This window comes from Suillus fuscotomentosus (genome assembly GCF_016647785.1).
Source record: "Suillus fuscotomentosus strain FC203 chromosome Unknown F5891scaffold_46, whole genome shotgun sequence".
Classification (NCBI taxonomy): Eukaryota; Fungi; Basidiomycota; class Agaricomycetes; order Boletales; family Suillaceae; genus Suillus; species Suillus fuscotomentosus.
In genome coordinates this window covers 158,870-185,520 of record NW_024539558.1, presented here as the reverse complement: position 1 = coordinate 185,520, position 26,651 = coordinate 158,870, and the positions used below count along the sequence as shown (strand labels likewise).

Sequence of the window (26,651 nt, the reverse complement as noted above, 5' to 3'; positions counted from 1 at the left end):
AAGGCTACTCTATCGTATCTAAGCTCAGCTTGAAGCTGGGTTTCTAATCTGCTTATCTATCGAGTCAGAGATACCATGCATGAGGCAGGCTTCTATCAGTACATGAGGCAACACGAGGCTTGCCTTCTATCTTGATAACATATATAGGTCTTCTAGACCTATGTCGTCATATCATGTAAGCGATCCAGATCGCTTACCTAATCCGGCATCTTCCGGACTTCTCTTCTATTTTGTCATCTGTTCGTTATCTATCATCAAGGCCCAAGGGCCCGGGTATCGTGTCGTATCGTTGCCGTGCAAGGTGGCAGAGGGCAGGTCGTGTAGCTGGGGGCTCACGTAGTCACTGTAACACGATCCAGCCGATGCGCAAGAGGCCAATCCGGCCGCACGTTTGATCATCTGGGAGGTGGAAGGTTAATGTTCTTGGAGACGAAGAGACGAGAGGAGAATACTCACTTCACGTGCCCACCACAGCGTCTTCTTCGTCTCTTGCTGCATACCGCGCTTACTACGGAATTCATGTGCAATCCATTCTTCTAGCAGGTGTTCTTTGATCTGGCCATTGGGGAAACAGTCTGCGAGGTCACCGATGAGGCCAAAGGAGAGTTTCACAATGGAATCGGATCTCTCCTCGTCTGCTAGACATTGGTGGACGAGCTCGAGGATACTGGGTACGTGAGGTAGTAGTGCGGGTGCTAGGGACGGTTGTGAGTGGCAAAATGAGTCTACAAGAAAAATGCAAACTTTTCTCGGTATTCTTGAATCCAGTGACAACCCCAGTGTATGCCTCTAGAATTCCTTCCTGTAGTTGAGCGACATAGTCCATGAGATCAAAGTCAAGCCAATGAGCACCAGTTAGCACTGAACACGTTCAGAAATAAACCAGCTCACAGGATTAGGTTGCACAGAGCCCGCTTGTCTCAGCACGTCCATGGTTGTATTCAAATAAGGATCAAAAGCAGGTCCAATAGCGAGCGCGATATCGCCAAAGCAAGATAGTACTGATATCTTGACATTGCGGTTAAGAACGTTGCTCTGCAGGTTCTCTAGTAAAACGTTCATGAACGCGCCTGCGTACTGGGCGCTCTGATCGCCAAGTGCACGTGGGATATCTCTGATGATGCCGACAGCAACCATGCACAGCTGGGTATTTTCATGTGCTTTGAGGGCGGGATACAGGAATGGCAAGAAAGCTTGAATGTATGGTGCAAATCCAGCTTCCAATGCTGGCAAAGAAGCTCAACATCGGGGTGGGCGTGATCGAGAGGGAAATGTACCGGCAGCTAGCGATCCAACAACCAGGAAAGCATCTTCAAGCACTGTTGATGTCTTTCCTGCTCCTTGGATAAGCTGGAGAACGAGGGTCATGATTCGATCTGCCATTGGTTGAATGCCTCCGCTGAGCCTCCAAATAATGCTCTGTGGATGTATGAGCTACAACGCGAAATAACGAACATGATGGCTTACGATGACAACACTGCAGAGATTGCTCTGTAGCTCATTCCAGTTATTGCGGTCGTCAATGCCGACGATTTGGTTCTTGAAATGGACGTAAAGATACAAGTAAAATCATGCAGTGATGAAACGCACCTGCATGTTCAGAAGTTGTTCCATTCTCTGCAAAATAGCAATGACGGTGTTTTGCACCACAGGAATACAATCTGTAGTTGAATGGGATACATAGGACGTGATGGCTTCATATGCAGAGGTTCGGAAGTTGGATTCGTTCGCGGTCCTATGAAACAAGATCAGACTGAAGGTCATGTGAACCAACAAAAAAGTAAAAAGTACGGACGTCTCGGTAACCCGCAGAAGGGCGCTTACTATCCCCTCAAAATATGGTGAGAGCGGGCTCTCGGAGGCAGAAGTGATATATTCGTCGAGGTATATTTCGATCTGATCAGCGAGGTTCATGAGTGCCCAACAAGGTATGACCCGGGTCGACCCGTGTCACGCCCTAAGTTGGTCACGATGCGCGGGCGATCTGAAAGGCCGTTGACGAGTGCCGAGATTAGAGGATGAAGATGCACGTCGGGCTTGATCGTTATAATTAGAAGATCGCAGATTCGTCCGAGTGTCCATGCTGTTGTATCTTTCACATGCAGATTCTCATCGTTCATAATGCCGATCAGAAGGGGAAGCGCCTGGTTGACGAGAGGGGTGAGAACCTGGGGATCAGGACCCTCCAAAATAGAGCCAAACGTCATTACGGCTGCTTCGCGCTGGTGCCAGTCTTGCGCCTTGATGTGTGCCTCGATGAAGGGGATGACAGCGGGAACAATTGCATCTGCTACGGCTTGAGCCATGTAGTTGAGACAAGTACCGGCGCTCATGGCAAGGTTCCATTCACCTTCGTCGGCGTTGGAGCAGGGGAAAGGGTCTGCGCCCAAGGTCTGGCTGAGAGAAGCAGATGATGATTACTGATGCGACCGAACTCGTACTACTTGCTGACTAAGCTATGGAAAGAGCTGATGGTGCTCAGTGGCTCTTGTCCTTGGAACCCCTAGGAGGAGATTAAGAAGAACCGGGATTACTTCCGGCAGGGCAACCTTGGCAAAATGCTTGGACTCTAATTTGGCTCATCGTATTCTGCAGCCTGCAGAATACGTGATTGGTTTGAATAGTATTTGTGCATCCCGCGTACCTCTCGTGCCTCATGGGCGAGTTCAATCTCTTCCTCACATACAGTGGTCCAGAACTCTACGGCTTGCAGTGCGACCCGTTCATCAGAATGTTTCATGCCCATCACAGTAAGCTGGAAAGTATGTTCTGTCAGGAGGACTCAGGGCAGGATAAACAAGCGGTCGTGCGCCAAACAAAGCCTGTTCCATATAAAATGCCATCTTGTCGTAGTACAGTGCCATAATCTTCACTAAACATTCGAAAGCGCCGACTTGGACTGATACTGACGGGTTCTGGGTAGCTTCGCAGACGACCTGCATGATGTAGTTTCGCTCTCCCTGATGCGCATCAGTAAAGCAAATGCCAGAGATTGAAAAAAAAAGTACTTCTCAGTCAAAATTGTCCCGTATGAACTCCAGGGAGTCGAATAGTGCATGGACCGCAGCAAGCTGTACTTCCGACGATGACTCCTCCTTGCGAGCGCCATGAATTACAGCCGTCAAAATCTCATTCGACCTCAATGCCAAGACCTCCGGTTTCAGTGGCGCGAGATGAGGACAAAGTGGTTGAGTGGCACAAGGTAAACATACTATAGTTTCACAGATGTAACCAATAGCTTGCAAAGTGGCGATCTTCAAGTTCGTGTCATCAGACGTGTTGATAAAACCGAGAAGAATTTCAACGAGATCTGGCCATTGGCCGACAGGTAACTCTACGGCTGCGATCGCAGAAACGACTTGGGCAGCCACAGCACCTGCTCTTGGTTGAGGAGATGCAAGAGTTAAAAGGGATGCCTCTTTGATCTTTTGTCTAGCATCGACATCGAGGGCCATCCATCTTGCAGAGTACTCGTCTTGCCTTGTTGAATCCTATACGCGATGTTTAAAGATCATGACAGGTCACGAAGAACGCGTTTTACGTACACAGGCAGAGAGAGCATTTTTGAGTGCAAGACCAGCAGCATTGCGGGTATGGATTTGAGAATTCTCGTTGCGGAGCTCATCTGATAACATCAACATATACACCCGAGTACGATAAATCCACAAACAAAGGCCAACGTGGTGGCTATCCGTGGGCCAGCCCATTTATGAGGGTACTTTGCATCTACAGCAATGATGATCTGAGCCACGGTTTGCGACATAACTGCCACTGGTCCGATAGAAACATCTTTCGAAGTCGCAAAGAACTACAAGTAAATTTAGCGCCGCGATTATCCAAAGTAGCGTGCACGTACACAGTATATAAGAACGCCAACGAAGGATAAATACAGACCATACTGCGCAGGAAGCGAGGCAAGCTACGAAGGCTTGTCAATCAATGGGAACAAGATTCTATACAGAATATTACTATTGCATATGACATTCCTTGCGGGACTAGCACCATCCCTATGGTAAGGCCAGCAATAAGGTCGCCAGTGAGCCATCCCAAATCTGAAAATGTGTATGATTAGCCTGAGCTTGTCACAAGTTGAAGGGAAAATGCAGTATCTTACTGTATCGGGTGATCCATCCAAAGATTGGGAAAAGACTGGTCAAGTATTTCACCGCCTAGAATAAGACAATCCAAATCGAGTACTCAGGGCGAAGAAAAGTAAGGATTTGTACCTCATGCCTTGGATCTTTCACAACCTGGATGCCCTTCAAATAGGTTTCAGTGGAGATTGTGGTTACTGTCTGCTCAAGGTTTCCTATAATTCTATTGCCAACACGCTTTGCTGTCGAAAGCATGGTCGAACTCCGAGTCAGTGGCTCCGAGTCAAATGGGCCCACCGGGAATGAGAGGCTCAGGTAGATATTTATGGGTAGATAGGCGCTCAGCGTGGACAAATGGAGCAGATTCGGCGGCTTTGTTCAAGGCAATTAAGACTGGCTCCAAACAACAAGTTATCACTACGTTCGCAACGTAGCACGGTCGCCTATAGAGTTTTCTGTGATGTTGCGAAGAATGGCTAGCCAAACGAAGGACGTAACATGACGCCGTGGACGGAAAGAGCCACAAAGAAGGCAGTAACATAGCACGACGTGCTCGAAACTGGTACTGTTGCACCCGGATACTCGGGTACTGCCGGCGGTGTTTGATTCGGAAAGTCAATCACTATATCATTCCTTTTGCGTCATAATTGTTCTCTTTTCTCATCTCTCATCTCTCAACAGAGTATGTGAGGTTATAGTGAGATTATTGTAGTATGATTAGCGCCATGTTATCTTACATTAGCGTCATGTTAGCTTACAAATTAGAGAAGTGAATGAAACCTTAGAGGTCAAATGGACTATGAAATGACTCCAAATACTACGCGCGTCAGTGAGGTCTGCTTCCTATCCATATGACCAAGATGGCTAACGTAACGAATGCAGATTACCCTCCTGTACATATTGTCTATTCAAGTTATTCTGACATACCGTCAGTTTGGGCAGGAGGGCTATTTCTTCCGAGGATAATACATCGTCGGTACGTAGGCTTTTCCGACGAATTTCTCAACATTCACTACATTGAATATCAGCCATCCGCCATGCTTAATCGCGGGGGAAACTTACACATGTAACCACAAGTACTGGTCGCGCATTCCGCAACGTACTCCCCTCGGAATACTCCACGGGTTCGCTGAAACACCGATACCTCGACATATCTGTCGCCTGTTGCACAAAGACAACATGGATATCGAAAGACGTGCGCCTCACGATATGCCGCAAATCGTGAAGGGTGGATTTTACGCCCATGTCGGTTAGTTGGCCTGTAAGGCGAGTTCAATCAGTGAGTCAAGCACTGACCAAGTCGATGCAAATATTGAATTCACCATGGGTAAGTTGACAGTTCCCCCATTTGAGCATGGTATTGAAGTATACCATGGCGAGCAGTAATGATCCGAACCAGCAACTTCACAACGTTAGGGTCAGCTTCGAATTCTATGGGTGAGAGTGTTGAACATTCGGAGCATGGAGAGGGCGGCACTGACATCTCAGGCTATACAGATGGGGAACAGGACTCAGGTTCTCGGGGTTTATATAGGCGACCGTATGTCTGCCCATATCAATATGGCGATAGCCACGCCATCGCCTGTGCGCATTTGGCTATGGACGAACCATATGGCAATTGCCGCCTGCTCCATTCATCATTTCCAGCGGATTTGGCTATGGGCGCACTATCTCATCGACACTTCGTTTAAAACCAATCGAAGACAGACGGCATACTTCGAATAGCCCTCCATGTCGGTATCAAGCTACACTTGCATCTGCAAGTGAACTTTCACAGCACAGAATTATTTGAGCACACATAAGTGCTCGTGCTCGCACACAAAAAAACGATTGTCATCAGCTATCACCTCGTTCAAGGAGTTCGTAGGTCGCAGGAAAAGAGCGCGTACCTCACCTGGCCTTGTTGAGGATGATGGATCGCCGAGCATGTCCAATGTGCTCACCGCTCACTTCAGCCCGGGTGATGTCGGTACTTCAATGGCGACTCATTGTTGTGATGCTGGTGTAGCTCCTCTGCCTACCCAATCGACCTCTTGTGGAGGAGGGATCGTGACCCCAGATCTCGAAGGAGGAGACATTGATGAAGGGGAGGAAGTCAGTTTGGCACAGCGGAGAACAAGACGTCAAAACCGCCAGCTGCCTCTGAGATTCAGGGATGTGCTTCCTCAATCTCCGCCTACAGTACCTATGGAAGTGTGAGACCAACCTCCGGAATCTGTTGGATCTGTAGTCACTACAGATCAACGACCTGCCTTACCCACGCGCAAGGTTTTTCGTACCCCCCCAAATATATTTGGGCTAGTGCGCCAATACTTCTCTTCGGAACCTCCATCCCACGATCTGGAAGAATATGTCACACTCGCAGACCTTTCGTTTATACCAGGCAGTCTTCCTGTCACTGAAGAACCTCCTACATTTGCTGCGTCGAGCAGTGACTCCCAGTACCATCCCTATCCCAATCGCTCGTCCTTTCAGCTTGGCGATTGGTACTGGAATCAGGGGATTCAAAAATCGCAAGGTGACTATGCTAAACTGCTGGAGATTTTAAGCGACAATACTTTTAATACTGCCGACGTGTCTTCTACCCATTGGAAGAGGATCAACCGCCAGCTGGGTGCAAATAAGTACGATGAAGGAGATGAGGACAAATGGGAGGACGAGGATGCTGGATGGAAAAAAAAAACCCCGGTTTCCATCGAGGTTCCCTTTTCCCGCACCACTGATACACCAGGCCCTCGATCCTACCAAGCCGCAGAGTTGTACCATCGTTCTCTGGTGGCTGTTATGCGGGAAAAACTTGCTAACGCTCGGGATGACAAACTCTTTCATTATGAGCCGTATGAGCTCCGTTGGAAGCCCCCTCACCTGGATCGCGAAGTTCCCATATATGGGGATCTGTATACCTCTCCGGCTTTCCTAGATGCCCACAGTCAGCTGCAAGAATCTCCAAGGGAGCGAGGTTGCGACCTGCCCCGAGTAGTCGCTGGACTGATGTTCTGGTCTGACGCTACACAACTCACGTCGTTTGGAAATGCCAAGCTATGGCCTACCTATATGTACTTCGGGAATGAGTCTAAGTATCGTCGGTGCAAGCCGTCGTGTAACTTAAGCAATCACGTCGCTTACTTTGAAACGGTAAGCGTCCCAATGTTGTGGGTTTCAATGTGCACTTAATTTTGTGCTTCCAGCTCCCAGACTCATTTAAAGATTTTGCCGGCGGTACCAGCGAGGGCGCAACCCACTGCCGTCGAGAATTATTTCAGGAGCAATGGAATATCTTATTAGACGAGGAGTTTCTAGAAGCATATGCTCACGGAATTGTCATTCACTGTTGTGATGGCATCACGCGCAGATTCTATCCTCGGATATTCACGTACTCTGCGGATTATCCTGAGAAGTGCGTGACTCTTCCTTAGTCGAATAGTGCTCATTCTAACTTGACCAGAGTACTTATAGCCACGATCCGAAATTTAGGAGGGTGCCCATGTCCTCGCTGCCTCATTCCAAAGGACCGGATACAGAATATGGGAAGGACTCGGGATAGACAGCAATGCAAGACCCTGGAACGCAATCCTCAAAAGAGGGGAACTTTGGTCAGCGCTGCACATAAATTGATTTACGAGAAGGACTACTCAGTCGGTAGCGCGCTGGTGGAAAGCATTCTTAAGCCAGAGTCCTGGGTACCCACCTCAGTGAGACTTGATCCCCTGAACGTTGCTAAGTGCTAATAATCCCTTAGAACTCCTTCATAGACCAGTCTCGGTCCAATGGGGTTCAATATCTTTTGTGCTCTGGTGGTAGATCTTCTACACGAGTTTGAGATCAGGTGTTTGGAAGATGCTATTCATTCACTTGTTGCGCATTATTTCGGCCCAGGACAAGGACCTGATACACCAATTGGACAAGAGGTACTGGTGTCAGATACCTGCGTTGCTTGTTGCATCCAGCTGACCTCTACTATCAGATACAGGCAGACTCCGACTGTTTGGTGCAGCCACCATCAGAAAGTTCTCAGCCAATTCTTCCGACATGTCGCGTATGGTGGCTCGAAACTTTGAGGATCTCCTCCAGGTATGAGCTCTGTACGTATTGACGTTGGATAGACCACTGACGATGTGTACAGTGTTCAATCCCTGTGTTTGACGGTCTTCTTCCAGAACCACACAATGGGACTGTGCTTAAGTTGCTTTTCACTATGGCTCATTGGCATGGGCTGGCAAAGCTCCGGATGCACTCAGATTTGACCCTTGAGATTATGGACGAAGTAACATCAACCGCTTGGGCAACAATTTCGTGAATTCAAGACTACAGTTTGCTGCTGCTACCAGACCCGTGAACTGCACAAAGAGGTTGAGGCTCGTGCTCGATGCCATGCGAAGAAGGCGGGGAAACAGACAGCAGGGCATAAAGGAAAAGAAAGCTGTAACCTGGAAAAGCAGGCGCAGTCGACTCAAAATGTGCACCGAACGAAGGTATTCAATTTTCAAACTGTACAAGTTTCATGCATTAGGAGACTACATATCTATAATACGCCGGTATGGCACATCTGATTCATATAGCACTGAACTGGTGTGTCCTAACTCATTCAACTATGAACTAACTTGTTGACTTTTTAGGGTGAACTCGAACATCGTTCTCCCAAAGCCAGATATTGCCGCACTGATCGCAAATCATTTGTGAAACAGCTGACTCAAATTGAACGTCGGCAAGCTCGCATTCGCCGTATTGGGGACAGAATTGTTCATCGCCCCCATGTGGAAATCTCCGAGTTGGCGACAAGCCCTGAAGCTCACCACCGTATCAGCCTCACCCAAAAGTACCCTGTGCACATAGGATCGTATTTGCGCAGTCACCAAGGTGATCCTGCTATTATAGTGAGTCTGATCGTGCATACTGAGAAACATCTAACATGGTCGCACAGAATTTTGTTCCGAAACTGAAGGGCCACCTACTGCATCGCATCAATACTTCAAGAGATTCTCTGTGTCCTATCCAAGAACATGATATCAATACACTCATTATTAAGGACAATCAGATGTATCGTCATAACATCGCCAGGTTTAACTACACAACCTACAATGTTCGCAGAGCCCAAGATGTGATTAATCTGAGGACTTCACACTGTAATGTCATGGTTCTTCGCTCCGACACCGACATAGAGGACCAAGGGCACAGATATATGTATGGCAAGGTACTAGGTATATACCACATCAATGTGATCTATATCGGAAACGGTATGATCAACTACACTCCCTCTCGAATGGAGTTTTTGTGGATACGCTGGTATGAGCCCATCGATCAACGTTCCACCTGGGAGACCTCGACCTTAGACCGACTCACCTTTCTGCCCCTATTGCATGAGCACTCCTTCGACTTTCTTGATCCTGCAGATGTCCTCAGGGGTTGTCATGTTATACCTCGTTTCTCCAGCCGCAGGAAACATGTTGATGGATTAGGTATGTCGGCAAACGCGGGGGATAAGGATGATTGGTGCGAATATTTTATCAATCGGTGAGTGAGTCGTATTGTGTCATTGATCAGTAATATTAAATTCTTCATGTCAGGTTCGTGGATCGTGACATGCTTATGCGATTCCACTTCGGGCTTGGTGTTGGACATGTATATTCCCACCTTCAGCGAGATGGTAGCGCAGCGCAGTCTGTATCTACTTCTCATGTCAAAGAACATGATGATGACAACGGTAGCCTTGGAGACGAAGAGGAAGCTGCGCAGGACGATGAAGACGATGAAAATGAGGGTCCGTTGGTGGACCCCACTGAACGGTGGTATGACAGTAGCCAGGAATCACTAATAGAGCAGTATGAAGAAATGTACGCAAGCGAATTAGAATTAGATTACGAGAATTAGATTACATTGTAACGGAGAACGTAATTACAACTACTGTAGGCATCAATGGTGTCGAATGCTGCGTCAAAGACCACTTCAGGCATGTGAAGCGTCGAAGTGTCTCGTTTAGTCGGGTGTCCTGACCTTAGAGGAGGTATGTACGTCAGATAATTGGGTACCGAAAAAGCTAAAGAAGGTTCAGGCATCCGTTTTGCAACAGCGTCGATGTGTCTCGCTTAATCTGGTGTTCAATAATTAGAGCTTTAGAGGTGCGTTTGTAGGGTGGTTCGACGGCGACCTAACCAAGCACCATTTAAAAGCTGCAGATATCTCTCTGCCTTGCTCGCAACTACAATGGCTTCATCTTTGCATCACAATCCCCAGATCGGCACACCAGCACTATTTGATTCCTTCATATTTGAAAGTATCGGCCTCATGCCGCTTTATGTCAGTTTTTTTGTCCTTTCGAAGTTAGTACATACACTCACCTGGTTTCTTTCAGGGTGATTTTGTTGGCATGGACAATGTCGACTTCATGGTGTATTTGGCTCTGGGACATGGGCTGGCATTGTACCCTCTATATGCGAGTTCTTGTATTTCTGAAGTGTTTACGTATCATTTATTCTGGCCCTAGTGTCGCATGTCACTACATGACCAAGTACCTAATTGATTCTATGGGGGGACTACACACTCACTCTTTCCTAGCTGAGAGCACAAATCTCTCTATATGCTTATGTATTGACATCAACTGTTCATCTTTCAGCCTTAGAGGTCACACAGAGCAAGGAAGTCCCTGTGTATGTCAGTTCTGTAAGTCAAGTCTCCACCGTGTCTACCCTCCCACTGAGCAGCCTTGTAGCTTTATCCTCAGATCGAACGATTGGATTTCCCTCCTAAGTCTACAAGGATAGGTCCTGATAACCGTTTTTATGTTGTATATGACTTCGTAAGTCCGCCCCCCAATTCTACGTATCTCTCGCGTGACGATACACCATAGGTTGGTTCTGAAAACTCCACAACTATCGTTCATCTCGCGCGCCATCCCACTGGTTATCACCCTTGGGGTGACATTGACTTTACTAGCTTCGCGTCCATGTCAGACAGTATTGATCGTGCTATCATTCCTGATGAGTATATTGCTTCGGACACTGTGATGTCGGACGACATAGGCCGCACCTACCATTCCAACGACGCTACCTTCGCGTCTACGTCAGACAGTGTTGGTCATGCGATCATTCTAATGAGTATATTGCTTCGGACACCATGACGTAGTCCGCGCCTACCATTCCAACGACGCCGTCATGACAGATACACATTATGGTGATCAATATATGACATCCGAAGATCTAACTAGCGACAATACATCCGAGGTAGTCATGTCGAACTCGCCCACCATCTATTCCTGGATTTCATACTCGGCTAACATGACAGGATAACGGCGCCCCCAGTGTCCGTCAATCTCGTGCAGACTGCAGACGCACTCGGACCAAATCCAACAAGACAAAGGCGGAAAAATCAGCTAAATCCGAAAAGTCAGCTAAACCCGAACAGTCAGCTAAACCCAAAAAACCAGCTCCATCTGAAATGGGCCTCAAAAGTGTTATGAAAAAATACCCAGGGTGGAAAGTGGCCTTTGCCCACCTCCGGTCCTTACTACGAATAGCGGTCTGCTTAGGCAGAGTCGGCAATCCCCACCTACTCAATTTTGAACGGAAGGCAGATGCTATCCATGATACCTGGCCTCAAGCTCTCCTTCTGGCCAATATCAGGGCTGATGATTTGGAAGAAGGTCAGGAGATCGATTCCTCTGATACCTGCTAGATATGCTGACTCCTTTTTAGTTGCGTCGCTTACCAGCAGCACTCCTATGTCTCGTGAAAATGTGTTGAAACTCGTCTGTATAGATTTTTACTTTCATCATTCTTATATCTTACCCAGAATAGGCCAATCCTTCGCTATCAGAGTTTATATACTGATGCCAGGCGCTTAGCGTTGTGCACAATCAGGCCACTCTCATGCAGGCTTTGGCTTTGACGACAGTACCTGCGGGTGTATTGTTGCTTGACCTAGTCCAGGGTGTGCTTCAGCAGTTCATGAGACCAAAATCAAATAGATTTCCGATCAAAGTGCGTGTTCTGTACCTCCTTCAATTGTCATTCTTATTTCAACCGCAGGATAACGGGTTTGCTTGGTTCTTTGGCTGCCAAATAGCCAAGGAGATCATGTGGCACATTATTTTTCGTTCTTCTCTGACTCATGGTGTTCGACTCGTGTTGGCCGATATGGAGCTGGCAACATTCAGAAATGTCGATCATCCGCCAGTTTCCAACTATGTCTCTGTTGGGGTCTAGTGTGAGTGTATTTCCACTCTGTTTTCATTTAATTGACTCGTGTCCAAGTGTTACAGTGCTGTTCTGGAAAAATACTCGGACTTAACAAACATCCCCGTCGACCTACTTACACAGTATCCAGCCACAGAATGATGTGTACGACCAACTCTGCGAGACGGCTGTCGAACTTGTGGGGCAGTCCGATGACGAGGATCACCCGAAACTCATGACCGACTTGTCTAATCTATGCAGGATTGTGTAAGTTCGTTTCATCTGCTTTCCTGCACTATTTCTGATGTAAACTGCAGCATCGACGATGTCTATCGGCTTGGCCGACCGTCAAAAAAGGTAAGCGCAGAATAGATGAGTTGAGCCCTATATCCATGTCCCCATCTGTATGTCGTGCTGTAGTCTTGTCTTGGAATGCGCATCGATATCCATTGAGTCGCAAATGTGTTCGGTATAGTCTAAGATGAAAGTGGACTCGCCAGAGTAAGCATGATATACCAAATGTCTCGAGTGAGATCCTGGCAGCCAGAATGTTCAAAGTAAGCAATGATATCAATGTCCAAGTTCCTAACACTTAAAACGCAAATCAGGCACTCTTGTCATCCATGTTTTAAGTCTAAGAGACGCTCAACGACACGGAACACTCTTCTTTCATGTATACTTCAACACAGAGGCCCCAATGACATACTCCTTTCAAACAAATTCCAAGCCTAGGAGGAGTTCAATCTCGTTAATTCTTCCCACTGCCTCCTCAACTTGTCTCGCTTTTCCTCGACCATAAGCGTCAGGATACACCTGTCACGACGGGACATCGGGACGGCAGGGTGGGGCGCACGCGCTCCGTGGGGATCATCTCCGCGTGTGCTCTTGGTTATCCTGCACGATAACTTGCGCGTAGTCCCAGAGAGTCTAGTAAGTGCAGAGTTGGTCAATGATACACAATCACTGATGATAATCGAACAACTCACCATGGCGGACTGTCATGATCGCGAACCCAGGTTGTAACGCTTCCTCCTGCTGCACCTATCTCGTGGTGTCGTCAGCCCAATAATGCGGGACGGACTATGCTATGCAGGTACGTGCTACAATCTACATTGTTTACTTCGTTTCCATCATTAACTTGCTGAGTCTGTCTCTGACAGTTTCAGTCAGTCCACACAGGTCAAATGCTGCCAACGACTTACCATGTTTGCATTTTCGCTATCTTGGACTTGGGCCATAGTGTGTAGAAGGGGTACAATATGAAGATGTGCTCGATATGAAGTAGTGACTTTAAGTGTGAAGCTTATGTAATACAAGTGAGCATGCACAGTTCTTGGGTATCCTCTATGACGTCCTCATCTGGGCTCTTAACAGTCTGTCTCTATGCGGTGTAAGCTGACATTTTCTCATCTTTTCATTTGATGACTTCGACGGGCAGAAACATAAGTCTTTTCGACAAACCAAGGTAATGCTTTCGCATGCATTACATGATTGGTAGACAGTAAGCCCCGAACCTTGCATTCGCGCCCTTATTTAATAATTTTAGTGCTCAAAGCATCACAAGGAATTTTCGGATGCGCTTTTCGCACCATGCTGCTTTTCTCAATAACCTTGGACTTGCACAGGCTCTACGAGAAATATCGATCGACGAACTTCAGATCATATCTTTACCTTTGGTGTGTGTCTCGGTGGGCTGCCTTTATACCGAATCAGATAGCCTGTAAGTCATCCCAATTTGTGCAACTCTTCCCTTAACATGTCTTCGAAGTTTCTAAGGTTTAATTCGGGAACGAGTCAAGTGGACAACCATCTCCAAATGGCATTGCATACTCCTCTCGAATCGTCTTCGCAGAAACTCCCGTCTTCCTGATTCTCTCTTGCGCTCCAACCAAACGACTCTCCCATGATCTCAACAAATCGAACTTCTACAGTAATGCGTCTGTCCGAGACTTATCCTTCCAGTCTCTTCCCTCCGCTCCATCTTCTTCATCAAATCCCAATCTTGTTGCGTTTGCAACTCCGGCTTCTGAAGCACTTCAACTTGGCCGGTCTGTGTGGTCAGTTGCACAGAACGTATAGATTTCTTGCATTAATTCAATCGATCTGTAGGCATAATTCACGGACTCGGAGGAGTTGCACGCACTGAAATCAGCTCCAGACGGTACACTCTCGCCAACTATGCCTGCGGTGCCGGAGTCCGCCAATGTTGTGATGCCGTTCACCTGGGACACTTGTCATCTCCGCCCTATTCAACACACTATGTCGAAGCCCTTTGGTGACACCTTGGTGGTCTGAGGTCAACATGGTCGATGCCCTCATGGTCTTCTCCTTGATCTTTGCACTGATCACCTAATGTATGTTCTCTCCTGCTTTTATTGTGTAATGCGCTCAGAGTGTCTCGCAGCCAACAACAATTGCTTCCCCGCATACTTGCCAATCTCATCCTACTTGACTTTCGACGACACTGGATTGCAGTATGACGCTGCTCGGGTGGTCGCCAATGCCTCTTTCAATATAGTGCAGCACGAGGCTTACTCGCCTATCTTCATGACGGCAACCGTGGCTGTTGCATATGGTGTTGCATTTGCTGCTTACACCTCAGTAGTTGTGCACATATTCTGTGAGTTCTTTTGGTGTCAACTTTCAGCCCTGCCAATCAAACCCATCGCAGTGTTGTGTTGCTCACGATGCCCGGTATATCAAGTAAACCTGATGATCTCACTCCTAGGCTGAGCAGAGTGGGCCTGCCAACTCTTGGTCCTACTCCTGAGGCTTGGGCAAACAATTCAGTCGAACTCCCTCCATCTCCTATTCCTTCATCCACGCCATATCCTCGCAGGACCTCTTCAGTCTCTGTAGGCTCTGCCTCTGAGCCCTTGAAATCATCCTCTGTGTTTACGTTGAAGGGCGAAATCAGACATTCCACAGATCTTCTCGTTGCCGAGATTGTCGTAGACTCAAAACTCTATCCAGTGGGCTACGAAGTTCTTATTACACCTCGTCCATGAGACAATGCGAAGTTTATCTCCCTTGAAATCTCCCGCGAGAACGACATGGAACTGGCTTCCAGTGCAAGTACAACCGACCTGCCCATCAGTTCAAGTGTATACACCATTCCTGCTCTGCCACTGCACTCATCAGGACCGAACGCTGACCGGCCAATCTGTGTGTTGCCCCATTCTGGCAGTCTTATTGCAGCGTCTCAGCGGTAGTCTATGCCAAGCCCCGTAATACTTCTCCTCTTCATCACGGCGGAGATTCTCCCCACGGATATCTCTGTCCAGGCTGTTTGCGTTGCTCTCGCTCCACTCCTCGCTGGCATGCTCCAAGCAATTACCGATCCCTCGCTGCCTTCCAATTCCGTGATTGTCACCCTCGTGCAGGACTGGATGTTTGCCAACATCGTGGACATCTGCACACCACCTTGCCTCAGTTCTTTACTTACCCGTCCTCTAGCACCTTTGAAATCACGTCGCTTTGTAGGGAAGCATCGACCTCCACCATCTCTTTAGTTGTTGTGCTATGTACAGCCCATTGCTCTGGTTCTTTGCCGTCGATACCTTCCTCGCCAACCCGTTCTACTACCTCGCTCACTGTTTCCCTATCTTACTAGAGAAATATCAACATCCCAGTATTCCTCGCAGGCATCAGCGTCGCGTCTTGGCCAATTGTCGGCTTCGAGTGGGCTAGCATCTATCTTTGTTGAGTACGTTTTGAGTTCTTAAAATTGACAAGCATACAGCTTATATGCTAGCCCAATTTACAGAGTCATACAACTCGAAAGCCACCCGCGTCAGCGCTTAATACCCGTAAGTTCTTTGCCGTCGCCGTTTCCGTTTCCCTAGTGCACTCTGCACCGGCTGCATTTGTTTTCCAACACTGCACCGGACCATCGGCCCAGAGGGCTCTCTCCGCCGCCTTATGAGATTTTCTCTAGAGCGTTTTTGCATTCCACTATTGTTCTGACTCGGACGCATTTTACAGCAGTTGATTGTGTCACGTGACGAAGCCGGAATCAAAATCTCGTCGCTAATTAATTTGATTGCCCTGATGTCATCATAGTACGCCATCCCGCCCAAACTAGGACAAGGTCGAAGTGCATCGTCGGTTCTGTATTATAAGTGTATAATAAGTATCCAACGATCGTGCGAGTATCCCTCGAGCCTTTTGCTCCCTTACTAACTTTTCAAAATGTCAAATATCATTTCAACTTTCCTTTCTACGTCCCAGCCATCTCTGGATACCCACCTTGAAATTGAATACACCGAGTCTGCACTGAGATCTTGGCTTCAGGCACGGGGGACTAAAATTGTTAGTATGCTCACATGGCTTTCGTGTTGGTCTCTCATAAGTTCACCTCCAGCTTCCAGACTCCCTGTTTGTTGCAGTCTCCGTGCTGCTTGGATCAGTAGACCTCCATGACCTTATATCCCTCCTTGACACAAGCCTCAGAGAGGTCGCGACGCGAAAACAACTGCAGCCAGAAGAGGAGAGTGGGACAGCACTTCCTGTGCAAACTGGGCGATGCCTGATGGAAGAGATGATGTATAGAGCACAAATGGAAGTTTCCTTGTTCAGTACAGCTATGGCAAACTTGTGCGAACAGCTGAACACTACAACTAATGCAACTAATTCACGTGAGCTATTCTGTTCAAAGGATTGTACCAAAAAATCAATTTTATTCTTAGCTACATCATGTCTTACTCCAAAGAAGTTGTCCGTGGACGCTGTCGATTATGCAGGATCATGTCAGGAGTTCCGTTCGGCCCACTTTGACTGCTTCCCACCTACACGATACAAATGCATGGCGTGGCTTTCCGCGTGCCACAAGGCGTCGGCTCTTACGTCATTGCATCTTCACGATCGTGCTACTGAAGTTGGTGACAACGCCGGCCGAATACTACTTCATGATTCCCCACAATATCTAAAAGATTCTAGTCTCCATAAACCCCCCTTAAAGGTGAGTGCTACTAATAATACGAGGGACTCGTTCTGACTTTGTTCAGCCCGGTGATCGAATTCCTTACCTACCCATTTATTTGAAGGCTCTTGTTGGTGATATGACATATCGTGCATACGTGAGCGCATCTGTTGCAGAAACCAACAAGTCACTAGCACGCACCTGCAATAGCGACAGCTCCAATGCAGAGTCCAAAAAGCTGGACGAACTTAAATCTGACTTCCGTATTATGTACTTGAAGAAGCAACGCGCACAGGCCGAGGTGGACATGTTTGCTGAAGCCATAGCACGTATTGTTGTTGGTGAGCGTGATAATTTTTTTGCTTCGAGTTTCCTTAAATTAACATGGATGTCGCTCGCAGAAGGCACGTCTGATGGAAGTGCCACGACATTTGAATCACATCCACCTGACCACGTTAATGATTGGTTTGACGATTGGAACTTGACCTCGTCTTTATCTTCTTCCAGTGCCTCTGCACACCTGTGACACCCTTGTTGTTGTACCACCTTCACGAGTAAGTGCTTCCTTCCCAAAGTGAAAATTCGTTCATAAATTTCACTTATGTATAGGTTGTACGTCGCCCTTGGTTTATGTTATTCTTGCTGCATTTTCCATCACTATATTTATTGATTTTCATCTGCATTATGACTGCGCTTTTGACAGGTAGATGTACATCCCACCCATGAAATATGTATTCGACTCACCTGCTCTAAAGTCACCCCTCTTCTCTTATTGTCCTTCACATCAACTTGCTTCTTACCCATTTGCTTCGAACTTGGTTTTGATATATAGTATCGGAATTTGCTCTGTTTGACTTGTATGCAACCCGAAATACTGAAGTATATCCGGTACCCTCACTGATTTCAGTTATAGACTACTACTGTATCTCATCTCTCGCAATATTCATTCTTCCATTTCGGACCTGTGCAGATCCCACTGCGAATCGTGTAAGAGACTTACCCTTGAGTTTATATTGGATAGTATGCGATGGTCGGCGTAGTTGTGCACTGCTGCTTATCCCTGTAGCTTGTGGATCTGAGATCTCGAGTTACAATCAAGTACTGCTGAGTGAGATTTTGAGATGCCGCACTTGGCTGATATGCGATACCCAGCATTGTACTGCGGTGTAATCACTTAGCACCATTGGTCCATTGACAAACTCAGTCTGAAGTAATCCATGCCTGTCAAGCTTTGTAGATGCCAGCCATGTTGATGGCCGCCAGACAGATAAGTGCAAGCAGACCGTCACAATTGTAGTTTTTGCAGCTTCTATACAATTTAAATAAGATATATAAAAATGTCACAATGCATTATAAGTCTATTCGAAATGTGATGATTTGCAGTCATTCAATTGCAGGATATGGACAGCCCAGTTATCAAAATGTTGTCTGCTTTTAATATGTACATCACAGTGATATTCCTCTGGCATGAACATATCTTGTTTCGACACCATGATAACAATGTATAATTCTCATCTAGACATATCATAATGGGTATTATTTGTCAGCTCTTATAAAATATGCATCATAATGACAGGTCTATGATATAGTCATATATTCTGTCAGATACTTGTTGCATCCTTGTAAGATGCATATCAAAATGATAGGTCTATGATATAGTCATATATTCTGTCAGATACTTGTTGCATGCTTGCAAGATGCAAATCAAAATGATAGGTGCATGATATAGTCATATATTCTTTCAGATTCTTGTTGCATCCTTGCAAGATGCATAACAAAATGGTATGTCCCTGGCATACTTGTATATTTTTTCAGACATATGTTGTGCAAAGATAATAATGTATAATTCTAAATAAAGATGTATCATAACATATCATAATGAGTTTTATTTGTCAGCTCTATCTGGCCATATCAATTCCGGGTTGATTTCCTGATGTACGAGGTGGCGAACGATTTTTATTTTAACGAGTTCATTGATGGCGAAATGTTTTGCGCATGTGTTATAAAGTAATGATATGCAACGACGTGTCACGTACGTACTACGGTTGCACCTGTAGCTGCTTGTAGCCGCAGTGATAGCTCTTGTAGCTACCTGTAGCACCCCCCAACCATATAGCCGCTTGTAGCTTGGCTAAAGACTATATAGCGCTATATAGGTCACTGTAGCGTAAGGTGCGCCTACATAGTGCTACTGTGCCTAAAAAGCGCTATATAGCTGTCGCTCGGGCTACGGCATTTTGGGTTTTTTCCTGATGGGCAACGGTGTCAGCACCTGTAAATCAATAGATACAATCCCAAATGCTCAATATCATGAACAAAAAAAACGCTAGCGTTTATGGTCGGTTACCGTAGTTGCACACTGGTAATTATGCAGCCCTGTACAAAACCGATGTTTCGGGGCTCAGATAGAGAACTGCGCAAATACTGGTGCACAAATTTGGTGCATAGACATTATAAAGGGCATCTTGCTCGTCTGAGGTTGAATTCTACGAACATGACTTGAAAGGCTACATAGTAGCTGATGAGTTGGCCATAATATTGCGGAAGTCTACGCATAGGAGGAACCTGGGCTGATCCTAGGCTTGTATTCTCTGTGAGTATAGCGATGCTCTCGCGACGGTTAGTATGATCGAGTTCGCTGCGTTGCACGAGTCTCGCGACAAGGAAACAGGTTCGATGGATTAGGGGCAGATATGAAAAAAAAAGATTGTACATATGCTTTTCTTGTATTAATGACCATTGGCGTGCGGGGGAGATGCGCGGCAGAGAAATAGAACAAACCGAGCCCACAATGGGATAGGTGGTGATTGTGCGGTTGCTGCAATTGGTGCGGCAGTGTTGCTACCTTGAGTAGGTGTGGTGGAGGTGGCGGTAGTTGTTGGCTGAGATTGCGACGAGGAGCCCTGGCCATGCACCTGCATTTGCTGCTGCGGACGCGGTCGTGGAGCAACATATAATGCCTGGACAAAAATTGTTGAACCGGGGCGGTAGGAAATGGATCAGGAGAAATAAATACCTTTCTGTCCGGTACTGTAGCAACTTCGACGATACGAGGACCGTGAGAGAAGATGGAGCGCCTTGGACGTTGCCGGAGTTCAGTGTCTCTATCTGCATTGGAGTGAGAGGGGTGGAAGAATGACGAAAGTCGTTCGAGAAGAGCACGTGGAATGGCAGATAATGATGGGCGAGGACTGCTAGTATTGTGCGCAGGAGAGAGGGTATGGGTACCACCTGCTGTAGAGAACTGAGAAAGGTTAGAAAAAGAGCTGGTGAAATAAGGTAGAGGACTCACTTGGGTGTCGTCGAAAAAGCCTGGTGGTATTCGACGGGCCTGAATAGGTGGACGTCTGGGAGCACCCTATAATTCTGATCTTAGAATGGTTGGGCAGAGTGAAGAAATGCGTCACGTACGTCCTTTAACGACTTTTGAGCTGGGACCTGCAAGTGAGAGATTAGTGTGGTTCGAAAAGCACGAGGCACCTGGACTCACATGAGCAATGGATAGTAGGTCCTTATGGCCAGCTTCTTTGAGGATGGCGTGAATGTCCCATACATATGCATTTTTGTCATGGCAACCAGTGACCAGCACTTTTCCATCAGCGGAAAGGGCTGCGCAGTATACATCATCTTCGTGCTGGATGGGTGGACCGACTTGAAGGTTGGTGTCAAGATTCCATAGACGCACTGTGCTGTCCTCAGATGCACTCACAAGGAGGCGGTCGTTCTGAGACAAGGTGATGGCGCTGACACTGTCCGTGTGACCCTCCAGAATGGCGATCTCCTCCCATTTGGTTGTGTCATAAATCCTAATCGGCTCACCTCCCACGCAGATAAGTTTCTTTTCATCCGACGTCCAGGCCAAGTCGAAGCTTGGATCGCGTTTGAGTGTGGCGAGCAGTTTGCCCGTATTTGCATCCCAGATTTGTGTAAGTTGATCTTCGTCAGCTTTCTGTTCGTCGTATCCTCCTGTCACAATTTGTGTGTGATCGGGCGAGTATATCGCCGTACACACTCCAGCATTCCGGATCCCGGTCTCGATCGTCAAGATTGGTTTTCCGGTGTTGACATCCCAGACTCTTGCTGTCCCGTCCTTGGATCCGCTCAGCACTCGCTTACCATCCGCACCCCAACATACTGACCACACATATCCAGTGTGCCCTGTCCATTTTTCGACGACCTTTCCCATCTCGACATCCCACAACTTCACTTTCCCATCTGTACTTCCGCTGACAATAGTCCTGCCGTTTGAAGACAATACCATGCTGAGCACCCTTGCTTTCTTATTCTCCTCATCTCGCCAGTCCTCGCCTATCTGTGCGCCGCTCTCCAAGTCCCATAGTCGTAGTGACCCATCCCACGCACATGTCACGATCTGTTGTCCCCCGGGCAGGTGCACGGCACCTCTTATCTCTGAGGTATGGCCTCGCATCGTCTGACGGGGCATGACTGCTGGCGTCTTTTGCTTCTTATTCGTTTGGACAGACATGGTCGGCGCGAGGGACGTCTCGGGTATAGCGGATTTATGCGAGAGAAGCTCGCCAAGATCTTTGAATCAAAACGAGTTGTCTGCGGCGGCAAATATTCCCAGTGAGTCAACCTGTCTATCTTCTTTAACCTCAGCTGTCGCTAATATAAACGCATAAGCCATCGCTTACCAGACGATTTCTGCACTATAAAATTCCGGTCCTCACCCAGAAGCCAATTTCGACACCGTATACAGGAGTTGTGTGTCGGAGAATGTACAGAGATCTTGGAGGGTATCCAAAATTGCTTGTGAGCGGTGTATATGTTGCAGAAGAGCCCAAAGTATCAATAACTCACAAGAAGTTTAGACACACCCAGTGCTCAAATCACCAGCGATAAGTGGGCGTTTGGGTTGGAGTTGAGGAAGTTGGGCCCTGCCTGTGTTTTAAGGTGCATCAAATGCGTTATCGCTTCACAGCTTCAGTGATTGTTGTGTGCGAAGCGGACAGGTTTGACTTAGCGCCAGGTGCATCTTCGTACATCTGATGGACCACTTCGATGATAACGAGAAAGTTCGACAGAAGGCTGCGTTCGCTCTCCATTTCATATGTTTTCTCCACCCTATTTCAGATTCGATGTCGTTCCATCTTACAGCACCCTGCCACTGGATGTCTGAGTCACATCCTGAAATCTGCCAGGGCTCACGTCCTCGAGTTCGACCCACTACAAACATTGCCGCGCGCACTCGATGAACTCGTAGGTATGAGTTACTGACAGCCTAAAGAAGCACGTGAGGAGATGGGCGCTTGGTGCAGGGTGTGATGAGCGAGCGGAGTATCGTGTAGCATAGCTAATCAGGCATCTGCTTTATACGTCATGTAGGTCCATGTTAGGCGTCCCGCCAATTTGCTTGTACGCCGTGGCTGTTATTAGCATCACATATACAATTTTGATTCATTATCCACCTCGCTAACGCACCTGTTACATTGAACGCCCGACATTTCATCACATGTTCCGGTTATTCATTTCGCATGCCGAGTGTCGATGTGATTATGTAGCGCTAGCATTTAAACCTATTCACCTCGGTTGTTTTGAGGACAGAATGCTCGGCGACGTCTAGAAAGTGCGGTTCTGAAAGCTAAAAGACTTGATTCCCCAAAATAATTGTCTTGAAATGTGAATACTTGATACGTACGATACGTGCGATATACGCTATGTTATTCATGAGTCCGTAATATGATACGTGTCTTCCAAGTCCGAGCTGCTTCAAGAGCCAGGGACTAATGTAGAGTATGCACCGACGGCAATATGATACAAGTGAGTGCGAGCAGCGAAAGCAACGAAAGCGAGTGCGGGAGGGACGACGACAAGCGACGATTAGTACAATGATATTAATAGGCGTGCGACCAGCGAATCGCAAATTCCGGATCATGACAAACTTCCCTTGTCATATCCATGTTGTTCGCTGCAATGAGAATGAACGGACCTCTGCATAAATCCGCAAGATCAGCGGACGTCTTCAACGCCATATGGCATGAACGCACCGAGTTCTGGTCATCGGAATATGATTTGCTTGCTTCTTCGATTTCGGTACTCCCGCTGTTCTCCGCTTGTTGCGAGAAGCTCGATGACTGCTGCGTCTGATGGTACGTTAGCTTGATTTCAGTTAGGTCTCGAGGCATGCGAACTCACTGCTTTTCTGTCGCGGAAGCGAAGCGAGCCTGGGAAAGCATCGTTTTGGGAATCGTGTCGATCAGACAAGGTGTCTTCTTCGTTGAAACCGATGCCGTGTCTGACTTCCCGGGTGATCAAGCTGAGAAAAAAAATAGGAACACGGTGTCCGAGGCGTGAGGTGAATGACTTACAGTCCCAAGACAATATTGGCGTATACTATGATCTGCCATGAGCCTGTATGCGAGGTGAGTGGGTGACAAAAACTCACTCCTGGGGGTCACCATCTGGATCGCTATCCAATATGGTTTTCCTGGTGATGCAACAAACTATACAGATGAGTCATAGAGGTATGCTTACGAAGCATCCACGTACTGTGCCAAGATACGCCAGCTGGATGATGCTGACCAATGGAAACATGATTAGGCTATATAAACAGACGCGGAGTAAACCTACACGAGTCCCAGGCCACGGCCCACAAACACCACAACGAGGTTTTCAACCACCCCCTCGGGCCTAAAAACAATGCGTCAACAGCTGCTTGCTTCTTATAACACGAAACACTGACTGGAGCATGTCCGGATAACGTGCTGGACGCAACGACCAACACATCGCAATAAAAATGATGATGTTCGCGATTGCTGCGAAGCCTTGGCTGATGCCAGCGATAATCTGCAATTCTGGGTAAGAATCCTCTTGATTAATCAAAACACTCACTGCCATGGAGGGCGAAGCGAATGTGGACAACTGCCTTTGCTGGAAGCTAAGAAACGAACGAGAATCAACACGGTATTCAAGATTGCTCTTATAATATCCACTTACAATTGCCCTACTGAAGCTGCACTTTCGTCAATGAGAGTCAATTGAATATCATACGAACTAACTTGAGCCGAAAACTGTGATCGAAAATCGCGTCAGGCAAGGTTTATACACGCAGGAAAGAATACTAACCAAAGGCGATGAAGGCACAGAAGAGCTGCGGCGTGGTGAGTGGAAGTGACTGAGTATGGTCATAAAACACATACCACTAGCGTGCCGACGAATCTCGAAGTGATACTCGTAGGACCACCGCAAACTATTGAACAATAAGAAAATGAAAACTCACAAACAAATTGGCTCACCAGTATAAAGTCGACTAGCGAAAAATCTAAGGGGGAGTAAGAGATGTTGCAGTGTTTTATCTATGACTGTTGCCTTACAACTGCGTGATTAGAGTGAGAATGACCTGGAGTAATGCTGTTAGCACTCCGGAAGCCACAGTTGAATATAGACTCACCAAAAGGAGATATTGTATCTTGATACGGCAGACAATGAGAAGCGGCCAAGGCAACCATGTGTCAAAATTTACTTACGCAAAAAGCTCTAAAAGCATGGTTACAAAGGTCGATAACACGTTTGACGAACTGACACTTACGGTGTTGCATACAGGACATCCATTGTCACCTCGAACATTGTTATCAGATAGTGATATAGCCTAATCAGTTATGTTAGAGATTGGAGTGAATGGAGACAAAGCTCCTACAAGTCAGATACTATGAATCCAAGTCAGGGAAGACAAAAAAACACGTTTGGAAGTGGTCGCACCTAGGCCAGTTGAAGTGGTGTCCAGGACACTGGCATATGTGTAAGGTGCCGTTCAAGTTTAAAGCCGTAATACGTTACAATAGCGTCCCAACCTGCGAGAAAGTGGAAATGTGAGATGGGTACTCGACAGATAGGGAAGAAGACCATACCAAGATCCTTGTCCATGTATGATCATTCGAGTATCGAGTAAAATATATGTACGTCTCTGCAACGACATGAGAGAAAGCTGATGAGACCATAAGATACTCACGAAAGAACGTCAAGCCGTATAAGAAAGTGGCAAACGCAAAACCCACGAAAAGAACCACGAGATTCTCTACTTCAGCGGGAGAGGGGGAACTGGGGTCACTCATTATGGGTAGTGAGCCGCAGATCGAGAAATATGCATGAATGGGCGAATTATGATTTCGACGCGGCCGGTGCTTATATTGCGTTAATATTCGTTCGCATAATTAGTGCAAAGGACCGAGATAGGATGGGCTACTGTCAAGGCCAAACAGGGTTGCATTCAGCGCTATGTGGAGGTATTATTATGTAAGCCCGGACTACTGATACCGCTCTGGTCAAATTGAAAAAATAAAACATTTAGCCAGTTCTCTGAGGCTCTGTCCTTCAGGTGACCGACTCACCGGACACTGAGAGACTGAACTCGGCGCTCCGCAGATCAGTTTGACCCGTACTTATCAGGTTGATTTACTCCTTACATACTTTTACTATTGTCGTTAGTTAATTTTTAAACCGGCGGACCGCGGTACTACTCATAGTTTATAAAAACCGGCATTACATTGTCTAACGGTCCCGGTTAGCATCTAGCCATTTCCGAAATACTATAGCCATACTCGATTACTACTAGCTACTAGTACTACGAGTGGATAAATAGTGATACTTTTTGTGCCCTGATCGGGCATGTTGTCAAGTTTTCACTGAGCAGACTGAATATCCAATTATTACAAGTCTCGGAGCGCTCGCAACGCCACGTCCTGTCAAGACAACTCATTCACATGCATTCACCCTTGAACGGAAAAACCATTCATCAGTGTCGACCACAATCAAACGATAAAGTCAGAAACGCATTCTGCCGGCAGCAAACCCGACCCGAAGTAGTCCATTAGACCTCCTGTACCTGTCAGAATCACACCAGAGGAAGGTGTATTAAGTATCAAGTAGCAGGGTCGCTGATCTAGTAGGGACCCGAATGCCCAGAATGAAGTCAGTAGTATAACTTATATAAGAAGGTTTAGCCCAAATTTTATGTCATCACGGCACATTGTAGGTAAACTCAGTTAGCTGCATCATTCGCGCTATTGAGACGCGAATGTCGGCTCCAAAACTTAAAACACGCGCCCACAACAATCCTGCAAGCTACAAGGCCAGGGGTAACAATTCGCGCGGGCACCGAACGCGATCTCAATGACAGGGCCACAGGGGAGCAGCACACGAACAGGGCGGGCATTGCCACAACACACAATTGATGTAAGTTTAGCATTTCCACCACTGGTAGGTATACTCGTTGCGTCTAAGCCGACGCCCGCACGATGTGACAGTTTGTCCTGGATCTCCAGTAGGGGCCGAACAGGATTATAGAGCTGCGACCGTCCTCCGAGTCCACCGAGCTTGATTCAGATATTGTTAGTCATACAAAAAATGGTGGGTTGCTCAACACACATGGGTTAATTTCCGTTGATTTTCGTAGTCCAGAACCATCGAGATTAATTTTATTACAACAATAGGATGCAATATGATTGTTGA

At 47.0% G+C, this 26,651-nt stretch overlaps 5 protein-coding genes across 5 annotated transcripts; 2 read left to right on the top strand and 3 right to left on the bottom strand.

Annotated features, from left to right (window-relative positions):
• Positions 1-225: 225 nt before the first annotated feature.
• On the bottom strand, positions 226-3,641 carry F5891DRAFT_1242424 (karyopherin Kap95; the record flags this gene model as incomplete). Its single annotated transcript, XM_041369745.1, has 15 exons — positions 226-399; positions 457-695; positions 745-802; positions 892-1,226; positions 1,278-1,419; positions 1,468-1,539; positions 1,591-1,735; positions 1,796-1,896; positions 1,971-2,393; positions 2,502-2,567; positions 2,645-2,755; positions 2,811-2,960; positions 3,063-3,152; positions 3,213-3,491; positions 3,546-3,641. 15 exons carry the CDS (start codon positions 3,639-3,641, stop codon positions 226-228), a joined length of 2,481 nt encoding a protein of 826 aa, XP_041223019.1.
• A 6,654-nt stretch (positions 3,642-10,295) lies between these two features.
• F5891DRAFT_982625 (uncharacterized protein) lies at positions 10,296-12,767 on the top strand (the record flags this gene model as incomplete). Its single annotated transcript, XM_041377228.1, has 12 exons — positions 10,296-10,388; positions 10,444-10,534; positions 10,705-10,751; positions 11,074-11,185; positions 11,214-11,311; positions 11,373-11,730; positions 11,783-11,835; positions 11,924-12,067; positions 12,116-12,291; positions 12,407-12,529; positions 12,580-12,619; positions 12,738-12,767. 12 exons carry the CDS (start codon positions 10,296-10,298, stop codon positions 12,765-12,767), a joined length of 1,365 nt encoding a protein of 454 aa, XP_041223018.1.
• Positions 12,768-16,453: 3,686 nt separating this feature from the next.
• F5891DRAFT_982623 (uncharacterized protein) lies at positions 16,454-18,509 on the top strand (the record flags this gene model as incomplete). The annotated part of the gene is made up of 9 exons (XM_041377227.1): positions 16,454-16,573; positions 16,626-16,899; positions 16,951-17,222; positions 17,308-17,524; positions 17,691-17,737; positions 17,793-17,795; positions 17,887-17,914; positions 18,250-18,291; positions 18,421-18,509. The coding sequence occupies 9 exons, from the start codon at positions 16,454-16,456 to the stop codon at positions 18,507-18,509; spliced, it is 1,092 nt and encodes a 363-aa protein (XP_041223017.1).
• Positions 18,510-19,743: 1,234 nt separating this feature from the next.
• Positions 19,744-20,507, bottom strand: F5891DRAFT_1048575 (uncharacterized protein; the record flags this gene model as incomplete). The annotated part of the gene is made up of 3 exons (XM_041362382.1): positions 19,744-20,143; positions 20,200-20,375; positions 20,469-20,507. Coding segments are annotated over 2 exons (516 nt in total), but the record flags the coding sequence as incomplete, so codon positions are not given.
• A 2,208-nt stretch (positions 20,508-22,715) lies between these two features.
• On the bottom strand, positions 22,716-25,730 carry F5891DRAFT_529200 (uncharacterized protein). Its single transcript, XM_041372139.1, has 25 exons — positions 25,532-25,730; positions 25,199-25,461; positions 25,052-25,105; positions 24,981-24,994; positions 24,903-24,931; positions 24,841-24,850; positions 24,733-24,792; positions 24,671-24,680; positions 24,595-24,612; positions 24,518-24,543; positions 24,440-24,465; positions 24,344-24,393; positions 24,270-24,294; positions 24,203-24,214; positions 24,141-24,156; positions 24,036-24,081; positions 23,887-23,990; positions 23,775-23,834; positions 23,694-23,721; positions 23,590-23,647; positions 23,513-23,537; positions 23,340-23,460; positions 23,192-23,287; positions 22,843-23,135; positions 22,716-22,763 (listed from the first exon to the last, which is right to left on the bottom strand). Exons 2-24 carry the CDS (start codon positions 25,253-25,255, stop codon positions 23,076-23,078), a joined length of 1,005 nt encoding a protein of 334 aa, XP_041223015.1. The 5' UTR covers positions 25,256-25,461; positions 25,532-25,730; the 3' UTR covers positions 22,716-22,763; positions 22,843-23,075.
• Positions 25,731-26,651: the final 921 nt, after the last annotated feature.

Excerpts from the sequence above, each read along its gene's own strand:
- F5891DRAFT_529200 (XM_041372139.1), bottom strand. The coding sequence starts at position 25,255 with ATGAGTGACCCCAGTTCCCCCTCTCCCGCTGAAGTAGAGAATCTCGTG. Across the intron at positions 24,295-24,343 it reads GATTCGTCGGCACGCTAGTG|CTCTTCTGTGCCTTCATCGC; the intron begins GTATGTGTTTTA and ends ACCACGCCGCAG. Across the intron at positions 23,722-23,774 it reads GGCCGTGGCCTGGGACTCGT|CATCATCCAGCTGGCGTATC; the intron begins GTAGGTTTACTC and ends TCCATTGGTCAG.